At 44.5% G+C, this 27,838-nt stretch overlaps 1 protein-coding gene across 2 annotated transcripts in view; it reads right to left on the bottom strand.

Moving 5' to 3' along the window:
- Positions 1 to 27,132, bottom strand: part of DENND5B (DENN domain containing 5B) — a 115,622-nt gene extending 88,490 nt beyond the window's left edge. For both annotated transcript variants that reach the window (XM_064457924.1, XM_064457933.1), the window contains exon 1: positions 26,790 to 27,132. In XM_064457924.1, the coding sequence (XP_064313994.1) occupies positions 26,790 to 26,901 (112 nt within the window). In that variant the 5' untranslated portion in view covers positions 26,902 to 27,132. The remainder of the gene's footprint in view (positions 1 to 26,789) is intronic.
- Positions 27,133 to 27,838: the final 706 nt, after the last annotated feature.

The following is a 27,838-nucleotide window of genomic DNA, read 5'->3' as shown; positions in this document are numbered from 1 at the left end:
AAGTCAGCTATCTTAAAAGAAACCCAGCCACAGGAACAAAGCCAACCAAATACATGCCCAAGTAGACCAGGGATGTTAAAGGGAGCACTCAGGAGCAAGTGATGGATCAAAAAGGTGTACCTAAGTGCCCTGTATTTACAGACTTACACCTTCTTCCTAAAGAACATTAAGATAGCCGCTACCCTGACGCATCTGTTACTTTTCACACATTAGGCTCATCTGAAAGCGTATTTGGAGACATATTCCTTTATCCAATAACAGCTATTTAAAACACTGTACTACAATAAACAACTGGACAAAAAAAGATGGGAACATGTTCATGTTGCGTTCGTTACAAGGGAAAGGCCTGTACACAATAGGAAAGCATAACATCCCTTTTTTTTATTAATTAGCAAAAATGATAACTTTTAGGCAATTATTATTTCCACAATCTAAAGGAAACGTAAATAATCTTTTCATACTTATCTGTACAATTTGCTGCCTTAATTCAGAAGGAGTCTTGAAATATTTCAAGCACTTAGAAGAATTACGGGATCTCCGCGAGGCCACATCAGAGATGAAGCAGAATATAAAATGAAGCTTCTGTTACCATCTACCTACATATATTTTAGGGAACAGGATCTGCTGTCCTTAAAGTGGCTGCAACCTTCTGCTTAATTTCTCATCCGTGTCTCTGCTTTGTAGGCTCCGGCCAGGGAGGAGGCAGGAAGAGACGAATGCTCTGTTCTCCAAGCTGCCTTAGCATCACTTGTCAAGTGTTTAGGAAGGACCAGACACATCCATATTCTTTCTCTTATTACTTTAATCTTTAGCACTTCACTGGCCCGTTTATGATTTTTTACCTATTGCTACTGCTCAAACACGCCCTCTGGTCTGTCTTACACGCATTCACTTTTAACTAACGCTGTGGGCTTTGTCCCCACAGGCCACTGTCTGCTTTGCCTGTAGTAATCACATTTTCAGGAGGGCTTGGGACCCCACAGGTCCCTGCAAAAGTACAGGTGATGTGGTAAGTAATGTGGAAAAACCTCAGTACTGATATGCTCTGTATAATGTTGGTTGCCTCTGCCTCAGAGCTGCCATCAGAGCTTCAGAGTTGTGATCTTTGTAGCATTAGAGAAACCGAGTAAAAACACAGGCTTGTGTCATTCCAATCTCCTCACATCTAACCCAGAGCCAGCAGCCTTTACTGCTGGACTGTTGTCAGGAGGAGACTACAGGTGGTCTACCAAAGATTATACTGGCTAGAAATAGGCACCACAACCTGTGCTGCTAGTTAGTTTTGTCTTTATTTTAAGAGACAAATCAAAGTTTTCTATTTCCTGTGTCCTTGTTTTTCTAAGCACCTGTGCAGCTGAGTGAATTTACTTTGCTACAGGTGCCACAAAAGGATCTCAGACATCTCCGTTTCAGATTTTCACATTTCTTTTGACTAACAAGTCTCATTATTATTGCAAAGCCCTGTCCTCGTTTTATTTACAGATGGTAAATGATGCTACATTCAGATCCATATATAAAATTTTCATGTTAAACATCTGAAAGTTAATTACGATACAAAAGTCTCCACAAGTTCCAGTGCATTGCATGGTAGGCTAGTGATGCCTCAGAGATGGTTTCAGTTTCTTCTGTTAAAAAGACACCTGGAGGAAGGGGAGGATATGGGGAAAAGGAAGTAAGCGGCACCAACTTTAAATAGTTCAGGGAAACTGTCTCTCGTTTCACAGGCAAGAGAGGTTTTAGATTTCTGAATAGTGGAAATTTTTATTTAAAGGAAGAAAGATTTCAACATGCATTGATTCAAAAAATAACAATAGAAGACAGACATTCATTCTAGCACTGGAGACTCCAAACTTGCAAAAGAAAACTCTTAGGACACAGAAGAAAGGAAGGGAAGAATGAAATACGTGAAAACTAACCTGAAATGTAGGATCATGAAAAATATTTAATTACCTCTTTTTTGAAAGAAGATTCCCATAGCTACCTTACCAAAAGGTGCGTTACAAAGGGGTAATTGTAGGGTTTTCCAAATGTGTAGCCAGCAACTTGCTTTCAGAAGGACACTGCTCATTCCTGCCCTCCCTCCCACTCTCTCCCACCACAGGCTACTGCAAGGCATTCCAATAATACACTGATATTCAACATGACAGCGTTTATAATTTACACCAAGGCAACTACTGCAGTGAGAGAAGCCTGCACCTGAAGAGCCCACGGCTCTTCACTGCTTTGGAATAGTCATCCCTGCAATGAGCTAGGGATACTTGTTTTATTTTAATGTATTCATTATTTTTAAATAAAGCATAAAATGAAGAGAACTACCAGTTTTACAGAACCACTGAACCATAACTGCTGCAACCAAGAACAAAAGGCCCTCTTAGAGATGTATGCAACATTGCCCAAGTTCTCCATATCAGAAACACAGACCACCTAGCTGCAAGTTGGTTGCTCCAAAGCACTGCTAGTCAATCACTACATACAGTCCCTCAGAGCCTACATTAAGGATTATGCACGACTTAAAATGGTGCCATGCCATTGACAACACTTTAGTAATGGAAAAACATCATGCCTGGCTTGTAAAGTGACCACAGACGAGACCCGTAAGGTGCCTGTGACTCCACAGTTCCCTGGTGGCACCACTCACCTGACTAGGATAAGCTCAATGTTGCCAAGTGAAATACCTGACTTGATCCTCAGCTGGATAAAATACAGGGACAAATCCCAGGAGGGTGGACAGGGACTTCCTCAATCTTATGCCGAATCTTGTAACTGCATTACAGAATCAAAGTTCCTCTTGTGCTCTGCAGCTTTCATTGAGTCAGAGAGATTTATGGGCCCCGTTAAGGAGAAGGTGATGAACAATTGTTTTTTACTTCCTGGGGCAAGCTGTTGTATGGATACAAACCTACTGATTTAAATCCATGCAGATTCCTGTAACTGGCACTGCTAATGTCATACTTTACTTGTGATGCTTCCTCCCTACTATTCTGAAGGAGAAGGGCAGGGAAAATCCTGTTTGCATGCATATTTCAGCATAATCTTCTCCTGCTTGAACTCACACACTGAACATCAAGTTCTAACATTTTAATGAGGTGTCTAAACCATGCTTGTTATAATTAAACTTTAACAAGTTTCTAAAGCAAGATTTTAAGTTCTACATTAACATTTCACAATGTGCTGCACTACCTTGTGCCATGCCATACCAAATAGTTTATGCAACCTGCAAAAGCTTTTTATTCAGCCAGGTACTGCAGCTCTCCAAGATGCAGCAAAGCAGTGACCTGTGTTCTGCCCTAGGGAAACACACTCCTCCACACAGCTGCTACTGGCCTTGCAATACAACTGAAAGGTTTGTCCTTGTAAACTGAAGCTGTGGTAGGACCTTGGAATATGAACTACAGGATGACATTGAAAAGATACTTCAAGTTATGTTTTATACCGTAAAGATATTTAATCTCACCAATGATGAATAGTCCAGGAGCATTTACTCAGAAGTCACACAGCATCCAGTCCTACCCATGCCAGGTGTTCACACAGTTTTCAAAGATGTTTTTCCCCACCACCCCCCTCTTTTCTTTCAGGAGAGATTTGTCATAGGCAACCACAATAAACAGTCAGACCTTAAGCTTTCCTTAAATAGCCAAAGTACTTAACATCCCCTTTGTGAGGAGAGTTTTAGCAAGATGCTGTGCATCAATTCTCATCAGAAGACAAGGTTTTAGTATCACTACTCTTGAGGGACATCTCAGGGATACTGCCTAGAAAGGAGGGGGGAGAAGGGAATGTCAGGGATGGGCATGCAGCCTGAGTGCAGGATTCTGGAGGGAACGACCCCCAGACCTCTTCTGTCAGCTTGTGCCACTGCTTCTCAGGTGCTCGGAGGTGCAGATCTGCTGAACCCTCAGCCAACCACAACATAAAAACACAAATTAAAATGGAACCTAGAAGCTGTCTTTTGCTCTTCCTAGAAGGATTCTGGGGGTCTCCCAGGAATTTTCCATAGGCAAGTCCAAACTTGAGGCCTACAAACAACTACCTGTATACTTCATTGGCAGACCTGCAGTGAGAAAACACGCTGATAAACTGAGTCTTGCCATAGCAAGTTGCCTCCTATGGAGGGCTGAGACTGTCTGGTGAGAAATAATAGCTACATAAAAAATGAACTGGATAAAATGAATACATCAAAGAGTGAAGTATTGATGGAATAATTTGCAAATGCATACTGCTGAGTCCATTACTTTGCTTCAACTGGTTTTGTGCTAAATAGCAGGGCAGGTTTGATTAACGCAGTGATTACATTGAACTTCAATCTGATTCACATTTTATTTCTTCATATTCATGCCTCTGTTTGAAGGACCATTGCTTGTTGAACATGAGTAACCCATACCCTGACAGGCTCCCGTACCATTTGAGACAGGTTTCCAAAATTGAAGGGTGCTCCGCCTCCCTTCCAGGGGCAATGCATGCACTGCTGCTGTAGCTTCTTGGCATACCGGAGGGGCGCAGCACCTTCCTGAGCTGGAAGAGTTTCTTGATATCAAATAAAAGAGCAGTAAGCATATTCTTCAAAAATGCCAGTTCTGCCTGCGCTAGTACAGTCTTCAGAAAGTCAATCTGGCAGCCTCAAGGAAGCAATCCAAATTGCTACATCCTCCTCTCTCACTTCCAAAAATATCATCATGTCTCAACAAGCTATGACTACCCCCACCACTACTGACTAAACCACTTTCCAACGCAAGGTTAAAAGTTGCAATAGAAATGTAATACAGTGATGGGGATAAATACCATCCATCAAGCAAACTCAACGAAGTTATACAGGCATCACCTGAATTATTTCACAGGCCGGGGATGCTCATGGAGAGATCAACTCGGTACATAGGAAGCAGCAGAACAGAAACTCCCTTTGACATCTGCAAAGGATGAAAAGCTGGCTGGCCATTGCCCACGTCCACCCATCATGGCACAATGGGCTCAGCAGAAGGATGGCATGTGCACACACACAAGCTCCCTACTATTTCTCCATGTGAATCAACCTTTCCAAATGGTAACCAAGAAGATGTGCCCTCTTAGGAAAGTTCTTTTATAACATTGTTGATGAATCATACACCATAGCAACAGCATATATCAGCTATTAGACAAGATGGACAGCACATCTGACCAGGACAGGAATTGCCATATATGAGTTATCCACCATTATTGGGTAACAGGAAACACTCTGAATCCTCTCTGGCATTAGGTTGACCCTTTGGCGATCTAGGCAGACATTGATACACAGCATGGAACAGCATTTGCAGCTCAAGCTACTTAATCAACACATGGGATTGCCTGAATGAGGCAACCTAGTTTTTAGTTCAGCCTTCCAACTAAATTTAACCCAGTAATACAACATATGGCAACAACTACAATTAGTCATTTTATATCAAATTGGTACATTCCAAAAAGCAAACTACTTTTCTTTGGAGATGTAGCTAGGTAAGACAGAAGGCAAGGAGAGTTTTAAAACCTTTTTACTACTAGACGGGTTAAGTACTGTGGAGAAAGACAAAGCTTGCAGAGCAGAGGACTCTTGAAGGGTATCTACTTCTGTCAGAGCAAGTCCTCAGAGGCTTCTTCCACCACACTCCCTCTTGCAAAAAAAAAAAAAGCTTACAGACCCTCAGATAACCCTCTCCCTTTTGTTAATACTCCAAGAGTCAAAGATTGAAGAATAAGAAAACTTGTTTTGAAAATTGTTTTTGAAGGAAAGAATTTCAGATATCAGTGAATGGACTTCATTCTTTGAAAACTCTCAATATCTGTTCCATGCTCCCACCAATGATATTTTTAGCATGATAGTTCAGCAAAGTCTTTTTGTGCGGTTAAGTGTCACCAGACAGGCCAGTCCCAAGCAAGTTACGCATCTCCCTCAAATTTGCCATAAACAGTTGCAACTCTCCTCTTCCTCCAGTCACTGCTTTGCCAGTGCTGCGGTAATCATCACCACCACACCAGAACAGCTAACTCAGTCCTCATTCACTGCTCCAATAGCAGGACAACTTTTGCAGCCTATTTCAGAGCCACCCATCACCTTGCAGAATTATGTGGTACCTGCACTGCAGGGACAAAAACAATGCAGCCCTGAAAAGCACCACCTTGGCTGATGACACACCGCCTGCTAGCTTCAAAAGGAAAGAAAAAAAAAAGACAGCTGTCAGCCATTAGTTGCTTCTAAGACCACTGAATATTTTGGTGAACATGGATGTAACGAGCTTGTGCTTTCACAGCACAAACCAAGCCTTCTGGATAAGCTTGTGGTAAATGACTCTGCATCAGAGCCATATTGCAAGAAAAATGTAAATGCTGTACCCATTTAAGAAATACTGTGATTTGGTCTGTCAGAGGTTTAACATTAGTTCATCTTGTAGTACGAAAATCTGTACAACATACGTAGTGTACTACTATATATATAGGGTAATCCCTGTAACATCACCTATCTCAGCAAATCCTTTTAGAAACATTTACCAAAAGTACTCCCACTTATGTCTTTTTACTTCTTACCTCATAGATTTTGAAATATGGATTTTATATTCAGAGTCCTAAGGAAGCTAAGGACATTGTCTTGACTTATCATGAACACACACATACACAAAAAAACCCACCCCAAAAAAACAAAAGATTGATCTCTTGTTTCCTGTGTCTACAACTTTCTGTTAGTGAACTGAGGGATGGAGTGAGGGAATGAGGTCTCAAAATTTCTACTGTTAATATAAGTGAAAAGTTTGAAGAGATTTAGAAGACCAGTCCTGGTATAATGATAGGACTTGTGGAATAACGAGGCTCTTGAACAAGCATTAGTTTAAGTTGTCATGTACCATAAAAAAAAGCCATTGCATATTCTTCATCTGCAAGGGCCCCGGCACCAAATGAAATAGGCTTCTTTGCTCAGATCACTGACTGGACAGCCCCTGCAGAAGATTATTATAGTTATTTAATTCTCAGATGTGGTACAGAAAACACATACACAAGAAGCCATCAAGTTTCCATGATTCCTCTTGAAGCTGTACCTGTTGGCCATCGAGGTCATTGTCTTTCATTTAGGACTATTAGAGAACTCCGCTGAATTCTCATCTAGTGCAGGGAAAAGGGTCACAGAGAGTTGTGAGCCTGCAGAAACTCTTTTTCTAACACCTGGGTTATTTAGGGTCCCTTCAACTGTGATGGAAGAGGTGAACTTGATCTGCATGTGTATACACACACACACTTCCCCACATCTGGAGAAAGAACAGATACCACCACCCTCACCCTCCTAGGCATTGTGCATTTTTGCTTTAAGGATTTTTGACAGTGTTGTAAAACTATTTGACTTTCAGCATCACCAACTCATCACTCTTCTGTTTGATAATCTTTTTTCCCTTATAACCTGGAAAAACTATCAGGTGTCTTATTGGTTTTGCCTATTTCTTATTCTACAGACATCTCCTCTACAAACTTCTGCAAGTTCGCTTTTCTAAACAGCAGCCTGTGTTCAAGTTTTAGTGTGCTTTTTAACCTCAAGCTTTGTATCCAGGCTATTTTAAAGCAGTGCAACAAGCCTAAAAGATAACCTTAAATTCGAAATAGGCTTGTGTCCATTGTCTCCCATTGTTCACTCACCCCCTCAACCCCACCCCCATTCATTGCACTTAAAGTCATTTCCTCTGGGTCCAAAAGAAACACACACTATCTCCCTTAATCCAGGGCAGGAATCTCACACACCCACAGAGGGCACACCCATGCCCACAGATAAACTACATCACTCTTCCCCGACTGCATTAAATTCCTTCTTTTTGCCAGCACATCTTACTAATCAGTATTTTGGATAGCACAAACAGAAAGCTCTCATTCTAGGGCTGAGAACACAAACCCAGCAGAAAGCCTGCCTGTTTTCACAAGGAAGTTACAAGGTCTTCTGTCTTGCTCTGTTGGTTGAAATGTGGCTTGCTTCTCAGAGGCATCTCAAATATATTCAAATATACCTAAACAACTTGAGGTCTCTGTCTTTACCTTAAAACCTTTGAAGAGTTGGCATTCATCCTGAACCAAAGCAATGTGCATTTTACAAGGTTATTAAAACAACCTTCCTGCTCAGGCTTGCGCCTGCCCCCTCCAATTTCCTTCTCCACCTCAATTTATCTTCCTCCAATTGAAATCACTGTTACAGCAGATGAGGTTTATCAAGTTTATCAAACAAAAACAGCAGCCCCTACATCCACAGCTCCAAATGAACTCACATGGAAGGCATTCATTTGCACACCGCTCCTCTCCTTCCCAATTAAAGTAACAACTAGTTTGGTAGGGTGTTAGTCCCCTGCCATCCCACTAGGCAGGCTGAAACCACTCATCACTAAACTGGTTCAGAACCGTCCATATGTATGTGTAAATAACCACAGCTTTCACAGCCAATGCTTTCATTGCCCTGTACAAATAACAAATTTTTACCAATAGACTTCAGGAAAGATAGAACACAAAGCTCCTTGGGAGCTACAGTCAATGCCACATCAGAATTAAAATTTAGGATTTAGACACCTCTACTATACCCTTATTCTTCCAGGCACAAATAATGCTCTTACGTAATGGGATGTGAAAACTCTTGGCATCCTATTGCAGCTCTTAAGTAATCTCTGTTTTCCTTCTCCACAAGGGTTTGATCAGGTCAGACGTACTCTCCAGAGCACAGCTTGTGCAGGCACCCGCCCGGACCGTGCTGAGCGCACACACAGACCTCCGCAAGGAAGAAAATCCCTGCAGTGACAACCCATGCTGCCTGCAGCAAGCGATTCATTTTTGTACGTTGGACACGGGCCCAAATGTCCCAAACTGCCTCAGAAGTAGTAAATGACCCACCATCACGACCAGGTCAAGAAGGCATTTCAGTGCTGACTCTCCCGTTCACACAGCATTTGCTCAGCATTTTCATCACCTCTCTGCAGCTTTGCATGCTGCTGACTAGCAAAGGCAGGGGTTGAAACTGCTATGCCAGGGCTTGTTCCAGCTTGGCAAATCCAATTAAGCACAGCAGAAAAGTTCTCTGATAGAGCCAAAGCTTCTTTGGCTAAACCAGCTCAATCAATTGCTGTTTCTACAAATTATGTTTCCACCATTTTCGTCCTCACTCTTCAAAAAAAAAGAGGGTGGGGGTAAACTACTTAATTTATTTTTTTAAGGTGTAGAAGATGCAAAGACCACCCAAAAAGAGAAGATACAGAGGATCGTACAGGTACAGCTCCAGCAAGTTCAACATCTCCCAAGGAGCAGTATATACACATGTTGCCAAAAGCCTGGAGACCACAAATGGACCTTAAAGAGTGTGTAGTCTTCTTAAATTCACCGCTCATTTTATAGTGATAACACAACCACTTGATGTACAAGTGCGCAAGTACTTGATGCATCATCATTGACTACTGCATCCCATTATGAATATTTTTCTTAAACTTTCACTTTTAATCTGCTCCTTTTAAGCTAATGAAGACACTTCTGTGAAGCTTGTTGTATCACCCTGTATTTTAGTGGAAGACAGCCAAGAGATTCTCAGCTTTGGCAATTTAAAGTTAACTGCATGAAAATGTTGGGCTTCCTCAAGCGTATTTCCAAAGGTCCCATGTAGGTGTTAGGACTCAACCTCAGGGCACTGTTGCACCCAAAAGGAGACCTTAGATTTTTCTGCTGTTTGAAAGGAGTTAGAGCAAGCTGGATGGTCTCACTCCTGAGGCATATATTTGATGGCTGAACCATCATGTCTCCAAAGAAAATCACCAGCATCAGCTATCCTAAGATGGCTAGGTTACATGGGAGGACCTGACAAGCCATTCCTTGGCAAAATATTTAAACTCCACAAAATAGCCAGATAGAACACCTTGGAACTTGTGCTAGTAGAAGCAGCCTGTGATCAGACTGCCTACTACGTATCAGCTCTGGTCTTTATGGAAAAGCTGGGTACACTCTCATTTAAGTCAACCCCATTGACCACAAATGCCACTTCTCCAAGGCCTCAGGTCTTTATCTGGAGAGTTTCCCAGGCTTGTTGTGTCATCCTCTGGACCTTGAAGACCTCAGCTCCTAAGAAGTGAGACAGGGACTTCTGTTGCAAGCGGCCTTCCCTCAGCACAAGCGCTCCACATCAGCTACAGAACCACCTCTGACAAAAATATTCCTGACACATTTGAGATGGGATCTCCAAGGAATATAGATGTTGTATTCACTTCTCAAGATGAAGCCTGAAGAGTCCCACCCTTGAGAAATAAACACAGAGACTGGGAAGAGGAGGAAGAATTGACCCTGGCAAAGCCACACCACTGGCGTGGTTTCCACAGGCAGTCAGGGGCCGCTCTGCAGGAGCCATTAACAGACTTCGGAGGAAAATCTAGCGAAGGAGCAGGCAATCACCTCTTGCAGCAGAAAATTTGGTACAGAACCAGGCCACCACATCAAAGAAAGTAATTTTATTAATTTCATTTCCTCAAAAAAAAAATCTTCCTCTCTTCACAGCTGCCTGCACAGAAAAGCCCTCCTTGCTCAAGAACTGGCGGCTCAGGTGCAGAGCTGCGAGGACAGCCAGGGCAGGGAATCAGAGCTGGCTGTGCTGCTCACCAGCTGATGGCTGTGTTTCCATCTGCCCAGCAGCGGACAGGACAGGGCAGGGCAGGCAAGCCAGCAGTCCCCTCTCTCGCACCAGCCCCCAGCACCACACCGCTCGCCAGGGCTGGGAGCAAGTTTGGAGAAAAGGTTAATTCCAGGAACGGCCAGAAATATAGTACTACGGCAACGAGAGCACGAGTCCCCACATGGCTTGCCAGCTTTCTGCTGTCAGCTGGCAATTGGCAGAAACAAAGAAAAAAGTGTTGGTGGCAAACACTGGTTCGCAGGAGGGTGCTGAGGCACCCAGGATGGCTATGGCGGCAGGCCCTTCTGGCACAGCCATGGGCTGCTGTATTTGGGGGCAAGTGGAAGGTGCCGGTTTCTTTTGGCTGCCACCACAGTCTTAATGTGACATTCATTAGCAGCATATTAACCCAATTGCCGCAATGAGGGGGAGATTGCACTTTCAGCCCCATATTCAGTGGTGCACATGTGTACCTGCACAGCTCAGCAGCCACACCAGTCACTCCCCATAATAGAAAAGAAAAATGCACCTTAAAAGTGTTAGGTAGGACTGGATCAATTCCCTCCCACTCCCCCAGTCGCATCAGGAGAGCAACCAGCTAATTAAATGGGCAGGACAGGATTGTGAGCCAGGACCTCTTTATCAGTGCTGGCAGCCCTGTTCATCTCCAGCTGGAAAGAAGAAAACTGCCAAGGCTTTACTCATTATTTTTGCTACGTCCTGCAGCAGGATGTTTTCCTGCCCTCCAGATCTGGACTGTGCAGCTCTGTGCTACTTCCAGTAGTTATACATAGAAGCAATCCATTAATGGTCAGGTTAACACATGGTACATATATAGATTGTACTTATCAGCATGTCTAAGCCCTACAGGTTGGCTGGCCATTTTATTTAAGAGTGGAATCACTGCAGGAAAGCAGACCTTTCCAGTCTTTCCAGTCTGGATTATAGGGGCAGAGTATGATCAATGTTTTTCTCTGTTGTTTTTAAGAAAGCACAAGAGAAAACTTCAGCACAAGTGAAAAATCAAATGAAAGCTGAACATTATTTCTTCTCCAACCTGGGCCTTATATGCTTATGCATCAGAATAAATGCAAACAACCTGAAATAAAATGTCTGGCTGCATTCAGAGAGCTTGGTTGGGTGCTGGAGAAAAGAATAGAACACACTTGTGGGATGAGTACGTGTATTCTAAAATAGAAGTATTTTAGAAGACATCAACCCATCACTAATGAGATTTGGATGTCCAGCTTGACTGAGGGAGGGCAAAAGGGAAGTCCTGCTATTAATAAACTGTGCTTAGTTTTGGAATTAAAAGCTCAAATACAAAGACTCAGCAGTTCTCAAGAAAAAACTCAACTTTTTCAGCATGCATGCTGCATCCCTTCTCCACAAAAACTTGCTTTTTTGAAACAGATGGCAGCCTGCAAGACCTACAAATCCTTTGTCTGGAGTGGCAAACTAGGCCCTATTGCCCATCAAAGTCAACCGTCACATTATGAAGCACTGACCCTAACAAATCCATTATGTGTCTTTCTACCACAACGCTAAAGCAGACAAAATGAGTCAGACTTAATAGGAAACGGTGAGGGATTTTAAATCCCCTTTCCCCCCCCATACCCACAAAAATAATGACAAGGGGGAGTCTGCACTGACCCTTCACTTATGAGCCCTGCCAAACCCTGCCGTTAGGGCAGCCCATTTGGGCCAGGCTGCCCAAAAGAAGATGGATTTGGGTTTGAAGCATTTACGCAGTGCTGTGCAATGGCTTTGAAGTCAGCACACTATGTCAGTCAAACTACCCACACAGTCAAGAGCAAATATCCTGAGCAGGATAGAAAGGCCCTTATGCTAGCTGAATAATTAGGTCTGATATGCTTTGTAGTTTGTCAGCCCTCCCTTCCCAGCTCTGCTGAAGCACTGTGCAGATACACAGCACAGAGGCGGAGAAAGCTCTTCACAGGTAGCTGCAGGGAAGAGAATACAATGCTTTCTCTCCTGTGTCAGCTGAACCCAGGCAATGAAAAGAGAAATGTGAAGAAATAGGAGCTCATATCAAAGAGCTGCTGCCTTCAGTCAAAGGAGGAAACAACAGAGAAGCCTGCTGAGGAGGTGACAGACAGGGCAATGGTGTGGAAAGGATTGAGAAGCCTTTTCCCCCCCGCAATGGGTATTTGGTGCATCTTGACACACAAAAGGAAACACCCATCACTGGTACTGTCAACAGACACCTCACAGCAAGGAATAATTCTGTCAAAGAGGAAGTGTCTCTCAATAACAGTGGGTCCAGTGTATGAACGATCCAACTGCTTTCATCTTGCATATTTAGAAATGAGTTATAACAAAAAAGTCAACATCCTCAGAGCAACAGATTAGTTGGATTCTTCACACTCTCATAGAAATTGCCCCCCATCCCCCTTTACTGATCTTCCTTGGCATTAAAAAATCTCACAAGGACATGGCAACGACGACGCTGAAATTCAAAGCTTTGAGATCAAACACATGAATCTGACGCTCATTACAGCTAAATTATGTCACCTATCTGAAGGCTCAAGCTTATTATTTAAGACAATATAATAGTCATTAATCACAGACATTGTGCATTGCTCAAAAGGCGTCTAGAAAGCTAAAGAATACAACAGAGATTTATTATACTACAGTGCCAGATTTAATTACATGCCTTTCTTCTCAGTATCTCGCTGCTTGCAGTTCACCACCTGTTTGCACCAGAGGACCTGAAATAAAGACATGCCGGCCCTTGAGGCTAGTGATGCAAGAGAGAGCTTGTGCTGAGCTTCTGCTATGACCGTTGTACCAGAAGACCAGTGGGCAAAGAGAACAGAACATTTCGGGGGCAGCTAGCTGGCAAATCACTTGCGTAGAGCTATTGTTTTTCTTCTTAAGTTTTAAACTTCTAGTTCATTTTCATATATATTTCTGTGCAGAAAAGGTACACAATTGGGCCTGTGCACAAGCAGAAACAGCTTGCTGTCTTCTTAAAGCTGCTGTGTGAAGATTGATGCCCAACCAACACAACAATGTATTTAAGCAGTACGTCTGTCTGCTGGCAGCCTTCTGAGTTTGCATTTTCTTCTATAAATATTTAACATAGAAGAACTGTTCATGTTACCCACTTTGCCCAAAGTGTTTTGACAGCCATGCTTACCACATGACAATGATGCTCTATTTAACACTGCAGCTGCAGACAGAAGGACTTAGTTTCAGTTTTATACAATATTGTGAAACCAATGACCTCCTACAAAATAAACCAGATAATACATTTTTAGGGAGTAGAATTAAAATGCATTAGCAAGACAATTACCAGTAAGTCACTGTAAGAAATGAAAACAGAAATTTAAGTCCTGAATGCAAGAGTTTGCTAAATTTAGGCAACAATCCCTTTTTTATTAAACATAATCAGAAAGTGAAAATAAACTACAATCAACCCTGCAAAAGCTAGGTAGACTCCTGAAACAGTTTCTCTTCAGGCTAGAATAATTTCCAAACTTTCTGGACCGCAAATTATCGTCAGCCCTCAGAGACCTCGACACACTTTTACCAACCAGTTAATTGAATCCACTCAAAAGAAGATGGCTCAGCGGACCACTTGGCTGGCCCCGAGGGAAGTTTGGCTTCAACCTCCCTCTAACGTACTAAGACTCAGCATAGTCTAGCAGCAACTAACCAAGAGTCAGTCTTTCACATCTGAAGATCACAATACTTTTCAGGCAGAGCAAGTTCAGGGAAACAAAGCAAAAAGGCTTAAATAACCCAGCCACTCAAACCCACACAAAACAGCTCTGCTAGCATTAGTGACACAGAGAAGCATTTTTAAATGCTCACTTCAACATGGGATCACTTAAGAACTGCTTGAAAAAAAATATGTAGAGGTAGCATGAGAAAGAGAGACTGAGTCAGCAACATTTATCCTTTCTGGTTTCCCCCCTGGCCCCCGAGAGTAGTCTTGGTTATCCAGGGGCTCATTAATGCATTCATCTATTACAAACTTGCTGGAAGCACGGAGCGACGCCACTTTGGTATGAGCAGATTAATCAGGCGTGGATTGCCAACCTTCCACTGCACTTCAACGCAATACCATCCCCTTCTAGGCTGTTTCAGTGGACAGATTGAGCTGAATATTGCCATTTACTTCCAAGACAACTCAAAGGCAGAGTGATTAGCCATCCCTTGCAGTGCTTTTTACTGGAGTTACTCAAAATTTAATGCACTTAATGCAGTTTTATGACTCTTTATGCATCATTAGCACTTTAATACATCAGAATACAGTTCTTGGTTCTTAACAGTATCATCAGAAAGGTCAGAATAGCTTCTTAAAACAATAAAACATGAGGAAGAGCTTATCTGTTTTTAAATGTTTTTAAAAGGGAAGGGGAAGATGAAGAAGGGAAAAGGTGGAGAACTCCCTTCCCCAGCACATTCTGCTGCTGTATCTCCCATTCAGTGTATTTGGGGGAGGAAAAAAAGCCCCAAAACAACAAAAAAGGTGCTTTTCCACAGACACATCTCTTGCATGCAAGCGGACCAACACAGCCAAGCTCCTACATCCCTTTCACTGAGCTTGAGGAAGGACTTGGAGCAGCAAACAACCATCCTTGCATTGCTATTTATTGCCAAACATAGCTTTGCTCCCACCACCTGTTATCACATTGTAGGGGAGGAATTCTGCTACAGCTCCTAACAAACCTCTTCACTTGAGACTGAGAAGGAAAGACTAAGGAAGATGACAGTAACACAGCTGCATGATTTCCCAGGACTGGGTGAAGAGCGCTAGGAGTTACGCACCCGGACGCCAGGACAGAAATCACAGCCCTCTCATCAGCAGTTCCTTTTGCTCACACAAGCCTGTTAGCTCTGATCTTCCCTCCTTCCCCCTCAGTACCACGAGATACCCTCCATTCCCTGACCCACCAGATGGGCAGAAGGCAAGGAGGCAATGCATGCTCTGCTCCTACATATCTCAGCTATGTGGCTCCCAATTAGCCTGCAGGATACCCACCTGGAGGGGCCTCTCTTGCTTTAGAAAGCGCTGTTGCTTTTCCCACAGCCTTTGTATTATTGGCAAATTAATTAGGATCTCTGCTCTAGGTGCAGGGACTTCAGCAAAAAAAAACCCTATACCTTTTCAATTTCATTTCTGACAAAATCAAATTGACCTATGGGCTCAGAAGTTGTTAGATAAGGATACAGACTGTTTGGGGGGTTTGGTTTTTTGAGAAAAGGAAACAGGTCTAGTGTGATCACCTTACGGATCACACAAGCCTGAGCGTTGAGTGTGATAATACTACACTATTAACAACACAGATGGTCTCCTGCTCGGCGTCAACTTCCCTTTTGAGCTATTCAGTGCAGCACGAGCAATGCTGGGACAGAAGTCATTGTCAAAGTGCTGACAAAATACTAACCAGTATCTGAAACCAAAGACAGATTTTAATTGCAAATAGTTTTCAGATCTTCACCACTATCAAATATGATATATCTTGGCGCTCCACTGTGATAATTGCTCTGAGCAACTCAATCTCAGCTTTAGGACAGACCTCAATCTGTGCCTAAGACGGGCTCCTGGACAAATGACTCTTCCAGACATAGCACAGACCTGCAGGCGAGGAGCATGAATACATCCAGGCCCCAAGACAAGATGTTTTCTCATTCTTATTCCCACCAAAAGCACAAGAGCTGAACTAATCGGGGCCCTGAGCCCCTGGGTCACAGCCAGGGCACCCGCACTGGGGACCTCAGCTCTTTCTCACCTGCTGACCGGGACAAAGCAGGGCTGAGGGGTCTGAGCTCATTAAGGCAGAGTTTTCATGGGAAGTTCAGCCCACATTAAGCTGGGGGGTGGGGGGTGGTTGTTGGGGTTTTTGTTTTTTTGGGTTTTTTTTTAACTGTGTTAGACTGAGCAAATTTCAACAGAGCTCCCTCTTTCCTCTCCCAACTCACCACCCATCCAGGCAGCTCCAAGAAGAAAGCAAGCGAAGACACAGGCTTAGAAATTATAGTAAGTTATTAACTAGAACTGCTATTGTGAAAGTTAACATATCCCATCACCATTCCCATTTTGCTAAGTACAACGGCAGACCACATCTACAGCTGCCTCACCCTATGCAGATGTTCACATTTATACAGGAAAAAATTATTACTTAATAGCATTCCTTACACTGGAATTCTTTAGTTCTTAGTCATTCCTCAGTTTGAGATAGAAACACTAGACTACACATCCCTGCTTGAATTAGGAGAGTCAAACAACATCTGCCATCACACTCCTAAAGCCAGAAAGAATCAATGTATTTGCAAATGCTAATCAGACAAACCTATCTTGAATAGCATCATCTTGGGAAAAGGCTAAACGCCTACTTCATCTGTGCTGAATAGCTGCTATCCTGATTTCCAGAGATAAATATTCTCCCTTAATAGATTCATAACAATAGTCATTAAAGACAAAGGTTGACAACTCAGAAGGGGTGCATTAGGGACACGGTAGTACCATTCCTCCTGGTCTTGATGTTCTTGAAGTGTTTACAAGGCAAAACATACAGCATAATACACCCTTCAAAGCTCTGTGACAGCGCCTACATCCACCACCAGTCATTTACAAGGCACCTGGCAGTTTTTAAGCATTGTGAGTCATGACCTGCCATTTCATCTTCATATGATTACACAAAATTTTAGGGGTTTGGTGTTTTTGATGTTTTGTTCAGTTTGCTTGGGTTTGTTTGTTTGTTTTTTTAAATAAAATGTGAGAATCCTGCCTCAAATACTTGGTGCTGTGTACTTGCAAATTGTTATACTGGAAGAATAAACAACATCTACATTACAAAATGTCCCATCCTAGAAACTGCAACAGTCCTTCATCTCTCCCACCCCAGCCAGCATCACAGCTGAGGGAACATCTACATTAACAGAGCGGCTGTTTTGTTTTTAAGCACAAAATTGTTCTTAATTTTAAATTCATGTCAGAGTATTGCACAGCATAAAGCAAACAAGAATACCAAGTGGGAATACTGATGGAAAAATAGCATTGTGTGAATAACTAACTAATCCTCCCCTCCCTCAACAATGAAAAGCCAAATATTTACTCAATCATATATTGCATTCTTTGCTCATAACTTCATAGTTTGAATTTAAAAAATAAATCTCTTTCCTTTTTCCCAGAACATCTCATGGGAACCCAGAGGGCCCACCAGAAGGTATTTACACCATCTGACTGGATCCATCTCAGCAGCCACTTGAAAAAAAAAAAAGCAGGAGAGGTACGCTCCTATATCAGGGATTTGGACCCTCCAGACAGTCTCCAGGCCAGTGAGAACCTGGGCTCCAGAACTCAGACCCCTAAAGTGTAAGCAATACCTGTTTGGACTGTGGCAGCATCCTCCTCTCCCAGCAGGCTCCAGCTACATCCCAAATGTCAGTCAGTCCCAAACAGACTGCTTGGCCCATTTAATCAATATCTCATTGAGAAATTACCAGTTACGTGGTCATTTGGTTTCACCATTTCATTACAAAGAGCTCAGCCCTCTTGTCTTTCAGTCACAAGAGACTCAAAGTACCTCCTTTACCTGGGCAGCCTCATGTAAGTAGCATCCGTGCTGACACTTGCTTTTTCCTTGTAACTATAGTTACTGCTAACACAGGTAACATTGCATTACATCGCATGCCACCACTTGTCAATCAGTTTGTACGTGAAAATAGCTATGCATGGAAATGAGCATAGGTTTATATAGAAGCTAAGGGGAAAATGCAAATTTATACAAATAATTTCAGTCATCCATGAAAAGCAGCAGCCACTACACACCCACAACAGTTGAGCTTTGCTTTTTATTTTTAATCCTGTCATTGTTTACACAGAATGGTGTTTCAGATTAAGCCCCCTTACCCTTCCACACGTTCGTCTTTAACATGACAAGAGAATACCAAGAAGGGGGTGGAGAGAAGATTCTTCTAGCTTTCATGCTGTTCAACCTACCGCTCACACAGCTTCAAAGCATGATTTGACTCCACTTGATATAAAACTTGTTTTTTAAAAACACATTGCTACTAGGTTCCGGAATTATTATTGCAATTTGATTAATTAAATGACTGTAAAGCAAAACCAAGTTCATGCTCACTGTCCAAAAGTGACATGTTTAAAAATTACCTCTGAACACGAAACAAGAACTGCTGACAGTTTTGTATGAAATTTTTCTCTCACTGGAGAGCAACCTTCAAATGTTTTCTTTGTAGATCCCCCAGAACAAGACACCTTCCCACCCTGCCATATTATAGTCTACTAAGAGTTAATTTTCATACTATCACTCAAAGCATGTCACTGAGATCTAGCAAAGTCCTTCAAGATCTAGCAAAGTCCTTCAAGACTACTCTACACTCTTTCCATTTCACCCTTTAAGCATCTGTTTGGAAGTTTTGATGTTATTTTTCATGGATTGGGTTGGTAGGTGGAGGAAGGAGGATGAAGCAAAACCCCACGCCTTGAAGGTTATTTGCACCCCCAAATTACGTGAATGTTCCTATATTTTGACTGATGCAGTTCCTCTCCATATGCACAAGATATGGCTGAACAAGCTACATGTAGTCTTCTTCCCACATATGTAAGTGGTCCTACATGATCTCAAGTAGCACCAGCCAAGCACCACAGCATTAACTGGATCAAAGTGCACATCCTGTTTTTTTCCCTGCTTCATTCACATTTCTCATTGACTCCAACCCTCATTGCAGCATATCAGCAACTGCAGCAGGGAGCAGCGTGCCAGCCACATATCCAGTGTCAGCCTACGCAGGGGCTTTGTGGGTTGTACGTTTGCCAGCATGTTTCAGGGAGCTGGCATTAAGGACAACTTGATTAGTCCGTGACAAGCAGGTGAAAGAAGGCAGGCAACAGAGCCCTGACACCCTTGTCCTACTGGCTTGCGTGCATCTCAACCTCTCTCTCCTGAAGCAGCCCGTTTTGGAGGTATTCCTACGGCAAGCTCCATACTGGCGTAGGAGTGCCGTGGGCACAGTGTCAGGGTGCTGGCACAGCTCCTGCAGCACTGGTAAATCGCTCTGGCGAGGACAGAAAGGCTTCACAGGCAAACAGCTGAGCAGAGAAATCAATACTACAGTCGCAGACTGCCTTGAGCAATTCTGACATATTTACAGTTTCTGTTCTCCTGTTTTCAGAAGGACGGGTATCGCGTTCCCCCAGATGCCGCCATCCTTCGGCGCCACGAGGACCGCCACAGACATGGACATTGACACAGGAGCCTCTCTGCTGGCAAGAGGGACCTCCACCCTCAATGCAGGCTCAAAAGCACCATCTCTCCTCACACTCCCTACCAACACCCAGCACGAGGCCTGATCTGGCATTGCCATGTTCTGCAGGACATTTGCACATTTGCCTTTCACCCAAGGCAGGTCCTGGGCTCCACCAGCCCCCAAGGCAGGCGGCTGCGCTCCTGGGCAGGTCCTGGGCTCTCCCTGGCCTCTGCACCACTAAGCCATCAGGATGGGGCCAGCAGTGACTTCAAGCCCAACGTGCAGGAACAAGATTAGGGTTGGATTTAGGTCATTCTTATAAAGGACAGCAGCTCAGCCACTCTGCCTGCCAGCACTTAGATTATACTGCAGTTTATACTATGTGAAGGAAAAAGGCTACCTACTGCAACATTAACAGACCAGTTACTAGGATTTTCACTAAAAAAACCCTCACGTACACAGTCACACCGCCTCCTTCTGTGCTACTGCAACAGCCACTGGCAGCGAAACAGCCTCTGAGAGTGCAAGAGGGTTTAGTCTTTCTAAGTGGGAATTAAAACAGCAGCTTATCTGGCAAAAAAAAGTACAAGAAATTCTCTTTGGTTTAGCATTAGTGAATCAGTGCTATTGATAGGAATAATGATGTTTTTCCAACCCAATCAATACCTTATTTTCAAAGGAATACTGTACAAGAAACTTAGATGAAGGCAAACGTTTAACAGAATAGTCACACCAGCGTTGGGGGAGCATTTAAATCCAATGTCTTTCTGGCATACATAAAGATAGAGAATGAAAGCGCTATTAGTAAAGCATAATAATAAGCCACATCCATTAGCAATTCCACAACTGGTTTGTTATCCATGTAAGCAAGAGGGTTACTCCTTTTTGAAGGTTATTGTAACGGGAGATGATACTTGTCAATAATATTGACAATTCTTTATAAAAAGCACTGTTTCTTTTGGCTGCAGAAATCCTCCTACAGGAGCTAAGTCTTTAATGTGTAATTCAGAAATCTATTGAAAAAAAATCTGTGTGGTGTTACAATGGAATTTGTTTTTCCCCAGTAGCAAAAAAAAAAAACCAACCCACAATATTTAAGAATAAACGATTACAGCAACTATCCATGCCACCACCTTTAAAGACATAAAAGAGAGCAGAAACATTATTTCTATTTCAGCATTGAGTTGAGATTGCACGGAAGCAGGGATTACCTCCATACCCACTTTAACTAGAAATGCTGCACTTCACTTATGCAGACTAAGATCAAATGATTTGTTTTCATATGAACAAAATATTAACCGAGCTTAGATTTTTATCAAACAGGTTTTCTAAATGTATACCCAGTGTTTCCTTGTTTATTCTGACAAATTACAAAAAACAACAGTTACTTCAATAAGGCAGCTCTTCCATCCAACCCCTCATCCACGAGACTTGCTTATTCCAGCCGTGAAGTCAGAAGTTTTAGTGCTGCATTTGAGCATCATTTCTTAAGAGGGGCATTTCTCCTGCCCCTCTCACATCCCTGTAACATCCTGTCCCTCTCACAAGCCCTGTAACAATCAGAAATCTTAAACAATCCACTCCAATTGCTTCTGAGGAACAAGTTAAGTTTTGTTAGGTAGTACAGCATAAGCCATCTTCTCTACCCATACCACTCTCATCCACATCCAGGTTACTTAACTGGAACAATCCCTCAGAAAATGCTTTGCACAACTCTGGACTGTACTTAAAAATGAAAAGCAGAACTCCTGTAGCCAGCTTTTCATTTGTGGCAACTGAGTAAGTCATGAACAGGAACTGCAACTGTTTAGATATTCCCTGGTCAAGGGAAATTTCTCAGTCTATTTCCACTAAACTAGGAAAAAACCCAATTACTTATTTTCAGAAAAGCCATGTACACGGGAAGTTGCATCGCTGTAGTAATGACACCAGGTTTTCTGGCACTGCAGGGTGACTTGGCAAGAAGGAAGCATGATGGAGAACCGCGCTGGCTGCGGGGAGATGCTGCAAGGCACGAGCGCGCAGGTGCCAAGCACACACAAGGACTAAAAAGTCTTTTAGCTTTCTAAAAATAACAGCCTACTAGATAAGAAGCAGAGTTAGCCAGACTGCAACACACCCTGTTTGGTTTTCAACATTATGAACTGAGGTAACATTTTATTGATGGGGGAAATCAGTTACCAATATCTAGATATTTATAGGGAAGCAACATGAGGTAGAAGCAGTGTTTATTTTCCCCAAGATGCTAAATGTTTCCGACAAGCACTCTCAGCTTTGCTGGTCATGAAGAAATAAAAAAAAAAATTAAAATTCAATTTTAAAAGTAGAGTAATGAAGCTCTCTACAGCTTTAAAGTATACTTTGAACCAGGACAATAAGATAGTGAATCTTTACGCAGTAGCCCAAACTAGCCCAAACTTCTGAGCTGCAGAAGGCATCATCCAACATGGTCCTTCAGGCCACAGCTCCCGTGCTGGCTTATCGCATCCCCTCTCCCTCCAAACCGCTCCGGCAGCAGCATCCTCAGTGGAGCACAGACCAGTCCTTCCACTTGGGAACAACACACCCGTCCGCAATTCTCTCTCTACTTTCCTCCAGAGCAAATAATTACTTTCCCAATAAAAGAGATTTCATTTTCTTTTTAACTGAGCCATATGCATTCTGGATTTTTTAAACTGTAGTTTGTGACACTCTGGAACAAGATACTACAAAATTTAATATGCTGTCAAAGCAAAACACAAAAGCCGCTACAGTCAGAAAACTCTCATGCCTTGCACACACACTTATAAAGTTGATACAGTATGACAAAATATGTAATAGAAACAATTTAATGAACAATTAGGTCTTTTTGTTTAAGGTAATGTTAAATAGTTACTATAACGAGTTCATTTAAGCACATGCAATTCCAAGGCTGATAGTCTCAAAATGGCTTTACCCAAAAGAAGTAGGCATGAAGATGAAAGTGAACTGAAATGTATTTTCCATCAGCCCCGAGCATGAGAGAAAAGCTCCCTTCATCCTATTTTACTGGAGTTCAACAGGGCACAGAAACCAATACTGAAATTTTCATGCTTTTCAAGATATTTCACATCAAATACACTGCTTTTCTTTTCTGACCTCTCCACCTATGAAGGGCCAAGAAATCCTTAGTTTCCTTTCCTCCATCAAGTCCCTAGAAAGATTTTTTTTTTTCCTTCCATCCTTTACTGACAGCTTTGTGATAGTGCAACCAGTGTTTGGACAGCATTATAAACCACACACTTCTTTGCTGTGTGCCTGGATATGCTACCAATTGGAACAACAGGTAATCAGCTTTTTACTTTTCAAAATTGTTTCACTTAAAAAACCAAAATGAGACCTTTTGAAAAGCCAGGTGTGGAGCAATTTCCTATTTAAAAAAAAAAAAAAAAAAGGACAATCTGTACCAGAAAATGCCATACATGCAAAAGAAGGAAAAAAAAAAAAGGGGGGGGGGGGGGGGGGCACAAAATGAAACATTTACATGGTGGAAAATTCTCATCTACCAAATAAATTTTGAGTACTGAGCATCCAAACCAACACGAACTATAAAGCAAATCACTCTTCCCTAAAAGCATGTCAAGACTCTATACAATTTTAAAACCTTGATTTTATTTAATTTTGTGAACAGACCTACCAACCCTACAGTAAGGGTTAAAAAGGTAGGTCTTTGCCCTGCCTCCAAGAGCATCACTGAAACATTTCACTTCATGCCTGATGCATTAGACAATGGGGTTTTTGGTGTATTGGGTTTTGTTCATTGTTTTTGTTTGTTTGTTTAGGTTTTTTTGTAGGGGATTTTTTTTTGTGGTTTTTGTTTTGGTTTGGTTTTTTACCACAGAGGCTTTGTGCAGTAAGAGATTTTGGGCTTAAATCATCAGGCAAGGAAAGCTTTCACAGAGGGAACGGTCCCAGGCTGTTGCCAGCAAAGGTAGGGTGCAGGCTGGGGAGCTCCAGATGACGCCAGAGCTGACTCACCAGCAGCTCCCTAGCATGCCACGTGCCTCGCTGAGGTCTCTGTGCCTCTGCTGATCACCAGTGAGTCTATCTGGAAGCTGAAGATGCCTCAAGGATTTTGTAACTTCTGCTTGGCTCAGAGGAGAAGCCCTGGTGCCTCCGGGGCAGCAGAGCTCCTCTCGTCCTCCCCTGCGCAGCCCTAGCGCAGCTCTGTTCAGTCAGACCTCACTTGAGGAAGGTGCTTTTGCCAGTACTAGCTGCTAAGGGAGTCACAAGTTTGGAGATAAGCAGGTTCTTAATTACTTTTTTGCTAAACTGGGGATGACCTGTGTGGTGGCTTAAGTCCCAGCAACTTTTCACTGATGCCATGACTCACCTCAACAACCTCTTTAAGCGCAAGGATAGTAAGATGGAAAGCTATCACAGCTGCATAATTCAATCCTGAAAGAACAGGATCGTTTCTTTCTACAAAACATTGTAAGAGCTTTTTTAGAAAGAAATAGCCTTCATTTGTGGGTTTCCTGTGATACAGCAGACTTTCTGTTCCCTCAAGCATCTTTCTCCCCACCTATTCTGGTAATGAATTTAATCCCAGTAGCTCAGTTTTTGAAACCTGTAACACATATTTCTAGATGGGATCTCACCACTGCCTGCCTACAGTGGCACTAATACTCCTCAAGCTTTAGCAGAAATGTTTTCTCAGCTATGTCTATAACCAGAGTTAATTTTTCCATGGCTGCATTATATTTGTGGCTTACAGCACTCCCTGTTCCTCCCTAACATTTCCAACTGCTGAACTCCCAGCTGATAGCAGAAAGCTCTTGTCACGAGTCCCTAAAAATATAACATTGCTCAGTGGCAATATTAAGCCCCATCATATTTTTGTTACTCCACTTCTTCCTCTATCATATCCCAACCCTCCTAGGTCTTAAGAACGCCTCCTGAATTGGCATTACCAACAATTTTTATATGCTCAAACCATACTGCTGGACCTTGCCTAGTTCAAACCAGTTGCAAAGACATTTCGACTTGTTATTTCCTATTGGGGGGGGGCAAGGAGAAAATAAAAAAGAAGCCCTACTTGTTTTAAAAACAACTACTTGTGGTGATTTCTCTCTGAAATTATTCATGGCTGCATTATATTTTATAAATGGGCATATCCTAGATGTGCCAAAATGTCTTCTACTGAAAAACGTTTCATAGTGAGAGACTTTCTTTAGCTTTGAAATCTGATTAGTATTGCTGGAAGAACAGCTCAGCTAAACCTACTGAATGACCATAGAAGTTGAGCCCCGTAGCTGAGCCACTACCCTGCATGAACCCACCGCACTCAGCCTGCCCTTGCATGGCGCTCCCCAAGAACACGCCTGCACATCCTGCACATCTCAGCAGGAGACGGAGCAGAAATCAGCAAAAGACAAGTTTGAAAGTCTGGATACTCATCAGGGAAGGCACAGCCTGCCAGCCAACACTGCTTTAAAAATAGTTCCTTTTCAGATAGAAGAGTTAGAGATGACTCAAAGTTTAAGTAGCTGAAACCCCAATAGGTGATATTATGCAAATCAAGCCCCGTACGCCATCAGCTGGGAGATGGCTCATGAGCCAGGAGTCTTCTACTGAAGCAGCAAAACTGAAAACATACAGTTGCAGTCACGGGTACGTGTGAAAAAACAAACACAGATTAAAGCACATTTGGCTAATGCTTCAACTTGGAGACCCTAGGGCTACCTCCAGCGCGTGCTTGCTGCGAAGGGAAAAGACGTAGGTACCCCGCGTTAAGATAAAGCTCCTTGGAACATCAGGTGTATCCACCCCTGTTACAGGTGACAAAAATATGAACTTCAACCAGGGTGCGTGGATCAGTGATGTAGATCATCAAGTCCGTCTCTTACACAACCCGAAGGCGAGGTACTTCGTGACGCAATAGCAGCGGGGACCTCGCCAGGATCCTGTCACCGGGCTGAGGTGCCCATCGTGGCAGCTGCAGCTGCCTTCAGCCTCGGTCACACACAGCTCCTGCGCAGCGCGAGCACAGAGGAACGGTCAAGCCTACGCGCCCAAGCGCTTTCAAACTCGTAACTCAGTGAGGAAATGCTTCGCTTCCATGCAATTAAGCCCCATTATTAAGCTTACAGTCGATCTAATTTTATGTGTGAAAACGGGCTTACACAGTTCCTTTTATTTAAACGCAAGTGACACTTAGGAAGGAAAACTGCCGTTTCCCAAGATAATCAGCTCAAATCCAGTCACGAACCCTCCAAAAAAAAAATATTTTAGAGAAAATTCGAACTAATTTTCCAAATTACGGTAACAATTTTTTTCTTTGATTCTGTAGCATTTTGGGGGTGGAGGGGAAGGAAGGATGCAGGAAGACTCTTTCTGAAGAGACATAAGATGTGAATAAAGCAGCATAATTAAAGATGCGATTCCATTAATTTATGCAGTTCTTCCCAGATCCCTCCCCCCCCCAGCTCTCCAGTGCAAACAGGGAAGAAAATGCACCTGCCCCGACAGAAGGCTCGGCCGTTCGGCTCCCTTCGACCCCGTGACCCTCCGTACCTCCTCCCGGCACTCGCACCCCGCCGGCCCCGGCTCCCCCCCGCCGGGCCGGGGCGGGCGAGGGCTGCCGCTCCCCCTGCAGCCCTCGGGCCCGGGGCCAGCGGCGGCCCGGCGGAGCCCGGCCTGCGGGGCAGGGCGCATCCCGGCGGCCGGCAGCCAAGCGCCCCCCGCCGCCGGGCGGGAGCTGCCCCTCGGGGGGTGCTTTATCCTTCCCTCCCTGCGGTTTGTGCCGGCTCGGCGACCCCCGCCTCCAGGGGGAAGGGCCGGAGGTGGAGGGGGGGGGAGCAGACATTTTGAAGCAGCGGATCCCAAAAGCCCGCCGGGCCGCGGCGCGCCGCAGCCGTGGGGGTGCGGGCGAGGCCTCCGCGCCGCGCCGGGCCCCGGCGGGGCCGCTCACCTGCCAGCTCGTCGGGCTCCAGCCCGCTCTCCGCGTCGATGCCGCACAGCACGAAGTAGTGGGCGAAGCGGCAGGGCGCCGCGCCGGGCCCGGGGGCGCCGCTCCCGCTCATCCCGCCGGCGGCGGCGGCTCCCGGTGGCGGCGGCTCCCTGCGGCAGCGCGGCTCTGCGCGGCGGCGACGGGGGCGCGCCCGCGGGCCGGTCACAGCGCGCCGCCGCTCCCCATCCCCGGCGGGGGCGCGCAGGCCGCGGCGGGCGGGCACCGAGCAGCGAACGGCGGCTCACGGCGAGCGAGCACCGAGCACCGGAGACCGGGCGGCGGCGGCGGCGGCGGCGGCGGCTCCGGCGGGCGGCCCCGCTGTCAGCTGAGCGGGGCGGGGGGGGGGGGGGGCGGGGCGGGGCGGGCGGTGCCGGCCCGCCCCCGCGGGGCATTTAAACCCCGGGCGGCCGCGGCGGTGCCTCCCCCCGGCCCGCTCCGCTGCGGGGCCTTGGTGGGGTGTCCCCGGCCCTTATCGGCCTTTCGGGTGCGAGGGGTGCGGGAGAGCCCCGGGCGGCCCGGCGCCGCCTCTTTGCCACGCGGTTTTGCCACAATAGGTGACTAAAGCTTCTCCCGTCTCGCCCCCATCACCCCGGGGTGTGAGCAGGGGAGGTTGGCTTTTATTTATGTTAAATATATATATAAAATGTTGCCACCGGGCGGCCGGGGGGGAGCGCCGCAGCCAGAACGGGCCGGGAAGCACCCGGGATTCCTGCGGGAATCCTGCTGGGGGAAATGGTTTCTCCTTCCCACCACCTGAATGTCGAAAGCACCCCCCTAATCCCCATCCATCCATCCATCCATCCATCCATCCATCCATCCATCCATCCATCCATCCATCCCTGCCCGGGAGGGTCGGCTGCCAGAGGTGGGGGGCTGACGGATGGCTTTTGTGTGGGCTCCATCCCAGCGCCGCGATGGATGGTAATTGCATGGCATTAACTTGCAGGACAGAGGAGTATTTCTTTGCTTCGTGCACACCGTTTCAGAGCAAAATCTAAAATGTTTCTTCA

Source organism: Phalacrocorax carbo, chromosome 1, assembly GCF_963921805.1.
Source record: "Phalacrocorax carbo chromosome 1, bPhaCar2.1, whole genome shotgun sequence".
Taxonomy (NCBI): domain Eukaryota; kingdom Metazoa; phylum Chordata; class Aves; order Suliformes; family Phalacrocoracidae; genus Phalacrocorax; species Phalacrocorax carbo.
The sequence above is the reverse complement of the archived record's forward strand: the minus strand, read 5'-3'. Positions and strand labels throughout refer to the sequence as shown.